We start from the raw sequence: 3,757 nt of genomic DNA, 5'->3' as shown, positions 1-3,757 counted from the left end.
GGGATACATCATCGTCTTCGCGTGCCTTGGTTATCTCTCACACAAGCTCTTTACTTATGCACTTTACTTTTTGCTAGACATATTGTTTCTTGTTGTATATCTTGCTATCACTTAGTTGTTTATCTTGCTTAGCATAAGTTGTTGGTGCACATAGGTGAGCCTAGTTGTTTTAAATTTTGTGCTTGACAAATTAAATGTTAGTTTTAATCCGCATTTGTTCAAGCCTAAACCGTAACTTTAAAGCGCCTATTCAACCCCCCCCCCCTCTAGGCGACATCCACGTCCTTTCAGTAACACAAACCGGGACTAAAGCCTAGCCTCATGAACCGAGACTAGTGGCAGCATTAGTCCCGGTCCAAGAGACAACCGGAACTAACGTTTCGGTCCAAATGTCTGTTTTCTACTAGTGTGTAACTATCTCGTGCGTTGTCGGACATGTCCTTGTGACCGCAGTCGCCCGAGATCCAACGTGCTCCTATGGGGATCACCTTGTGATTTGGCATGGAGCACCTCCTAGCTCATCCCCGCGAGCACCAATGGAGGAAAGCTCTTGCGCCCCTCGTGCCGTCGTGCGGCTTCACCTCGAGGTTCTAACCTCGTCGGACTCCGTCGGCTAGTGAACCAAGGAAAAGTGGGCAACGACATGGGTAGATCCTATATTTGCAAGCTAAAACTACTCATAGTGGGGAGTAACTTCGATTAGTAACATGTACTCCCTCCGTCCCAAAATAAGTGTCTTGAGCTTAGTACAATTTTGTACTAGAGCTAGTATAAAGTTGAGACAGTTATTTTGGGACGTAGGGAGTATATGTTACTACCTTCATAGTGGGATGTAACATATAAGTGACGTCATGAAACACTTCATTTATTACCTTGTAGAATCATCTTGTCTTGGTATGTACTATGTTACTCATGGTGTGAGCACTAGCTATGTTACTCAATGCATCTCTCTCCTCATTGAATCCTTGCCACATAAGCAAATTAGCTGAGTTGGATTTGATGTTGCTGCTGAAGTTACTTCCACTATGGATAGTCTAAGAGTGCCTACGAGGAGCTGAATACATGGGCACCAGCATCTACAAGGGGGGCAATAACCGTGAATACAGGAGGGCCTCTGAACTTGAGCAACGTCCAACACTCGTGCACTGGCTTGCAGGTTCCTATGATCCAGGGCAAGTAGAAACGATAGAACAGAAAGGCGTCATTCAGTGATTCAAAGCCATAGACTGAATCTTCGCAAAAAAAAAAAAAAAAAGTCATAGACTGAAATCAAGCAATGGCTTCTAACCAAAGTCACAGATTATTAGCGAAAAAATATTTTTGCTTCCCATGGCTTAACTCCTCAGCCATACGAGTTTAGTATATGCTTCAAATGAAGAGGATTCAAGTACATCAATAAAGCACGCAACCAGACATAAACTGGACAGTCCAGTTTAGGTTGTACGGAGTAGTAGATGCTAAAATTTTCATATCTGACCGGTACTGCACAAGGAGAGGCAGTCGACCAGAGTTTGTGGCTGTGGCACTGAAAGGTGGTTCTGAATGTAGCTGGAAGTAGGTATGATGCTTCTATCTGCAAGAAGGAAACCCTCTGTTTGAACCCTCTCACCAATGTCAAAGCTCAGATAAATGGTGTCACTGCTAAACGAGCCGGCCGGGAAAGCGTCGCTAGTGACCGAGAGAGAGCAATACATGCCGATGAACAAGGCATGTCCTCCGCCACCCAAGCTGTTGACTCGGCACACAGTCCTCGCATCCAAATCCACTTGATATGCGTCGTAACCATACCGTGCATACCTGCTCACTGTCCTTGAGCGGTGCACCAGCATCAAGTCCCCGTCATTGTCCACTAGGTGCACACTATCTCCCTTGTTCTGAAACCGATTAGGCAGCCTGGCAGCCACCTCAAGCCGTGGTGGCTGATCCTCAAGCACCATGACAGCTTGTATGGTTACACAATAGAAGCGGCCTAAAAATATCAAGGGCGCCATTTGTATGGGACTGAAAATATTTAGCGGCGTCCAGCACACATCGCCCTTCTTGGCCATACCTAGCATGCTGAGGGAGTTGAAACAGAGCACCACTGTGGAATCATCATCATTGAGGTTGAGGATGCCGGAACCCCAGGTTCCAAAATGGGCGCTGACATCAAGACTGGAAAGGAGGCAGTCTCGCTGCTCCTGTGAAAGCAACGTGGTGAGTGGTGGGAGCTCTGTGAGGTGGCGCGTGAGTGGGTTGAAAAGGCGAACGGCGGTGCGCTGCGGCCGGTCGAGCAGGACGAGGAGGCCCTCGGCGGTGAGGGCAAGCACGTCGTGGCCACGGAGCTCGGGGATCTCGATATGGATGCACTTGCCGGTGGATGTACTGAGGAAGTGGCGGCGACAGTCGGGAGTGGCGAGCCGGATCCGCTCCCGAGGATAGAGCCGTCGGTCGGACCGGCGGCTGGGAGCGGAGAGTGGTTCCCGGAGCATGATCCACCGCCGGGGATGTATCCGGCGGTCGAGACTGTCGTACGCGCGTGGGGCCGGGGAGCACTGCCGCCACGGGCGGCACACGGCGCGGAAGCTGATGTAATCAGCAACGTCGTAGGCGAGGACGCACTCGGCGATCAGCCCCGCTGGCCCGGCCTCGAGATCCGCCCAGCTCCGCACCTTCAGGGCAGGAGGAGAGGAGGAGGGAGCCATGGGGCCGGTGTGTGGGTGCGTCGAGCGTGGGTGGGTGTGGACGGCGGAGGAAAGGAGAGTGAGGGAGCCGGGTAGCAGTGGGAGGCGTGGAGTAGTTGAGCTCGTCTCGATCGATGGAATGTTGGGCCTCGCCTTCAGCGGATCCGGTCCTTTGGTTTCCATTCGGGCCGCCGTACATTGCTAGGCATGTCGATAGTCCTTTTTTTCGGTTTTTTTTTTCCAATTCGCTCGTGAATAGTTAGAAACAAATATTTTTTTGCGGGGAGTTGAAACATCATCTTTTTTTTGCGACTAAGTTTAGACAAACTTTGTTTGTGTGAGAAACTTTCAATCTATTCATTTTCAATCATTACAGTATAAAAGAACATAAAAGGTGCCCGGAGTTAGAACCTGGTAAATGGGTCACGCACCTAGTGACGATTACAAACACTAAAGCAAGCCGAAGGCATGCCGTCGTCATCGCCACTCCCTTGCCGGAGCTGAGCAAACCTTGTCGTGGTAGATAGTAGACACGTCGTCGCGTTAAGGCTCCATGAAACCAGCACACCAAAGCAGCAACCGACGCTGATCAAGGAAGTTGTAGATCGAGAGAATCAAACCGTCATGAGCAATGGATTTTGATGGTAGTGCGATGTTAAAATTTCCATTGAGATTTTTGTACACTTGTCACTTTAACAAGACTTTTGAATTCGTTGTATGACAATGTTTACTAGAAAGTTCCTTCCACTATATCACTGTTTTATTCACAGATTTGTTGAGGATGATATGAATATTGCTTAGATAAGATCAAGCTAGCCATGATGATGGTACCTAAAAAGAAGATGATGCAAAAAATTAAAACAATAAAATGGAATGAGATGCGAGCAATGTTCGTTATATCTTACAATTCCCCGTTGGGTTTATGGTTTAGACATTGGGACTTCACCTGCACAATGACAACAAAGATAACTATTAGGAGCCAACCCTGAGCCCTAATTTGAAATGAACGTTACTACTTTTAGAACATGCTTCCTAATTTCATTCCAAATAAAATGTTAAGAAGAGGATTTATATATTACTTGTAATACTCTCCT

General features: G+C 47.9%; 1 protein-coding gene across 1 annotated transcript; it reads right to left on the bottom strand.

The window, feature by feature from the left end:
• Positions 1-1,303: 1,303 nt before the first annotated feature.
• Positions 1,304-2,798, bottom strand: LOC123407626. The gene has a single exon (XM_045100800.1). It carries the CDS (start codon positions 2,682-2,684, stop codon positions 1,467-1,469), a length of 1,218 nt encoding a protein of 405 aa, XP_044956735.1. The 5' UTR covers positions 2,685-2,798; the 3' UTR covers positions 1,304-1,466.
• Between the last annotated feature and the right edge of the window lie 959 nt (positions 2,799-3,757).

The sequence above is a fragment of the Hordeum vulgare genome, chromosome 1H (assembly GCF_904849725.1).
Source record: "Hordeum vulgare subsp. vulgare chromosome 1H, MorexV3_pseudomolecules_assembly, whole genome shotgun sequence".
In the NCBI taxonomy this organism is placed as follows: domain Eukaryota; kingdom Viridiplantae; phylum Streptophyta; class Magnoliopsida; order Poales; family Poaceae; genus Hordeum; species Hordeum vulgare.
This window is presented reverse-complemented; position numbering and strand designations above follow the sequence as displayed.

What these genes read in the sequence shown, in the direction of transcription:
- LOC123407626 (XM_045100800.1), bottom strand. Translation starts at nt 2,684, where the DNA reads ATGGCTCCCTCCTCCTCTCCTCCTGCCCTGAAGGTGCGGAGCTGGGCG.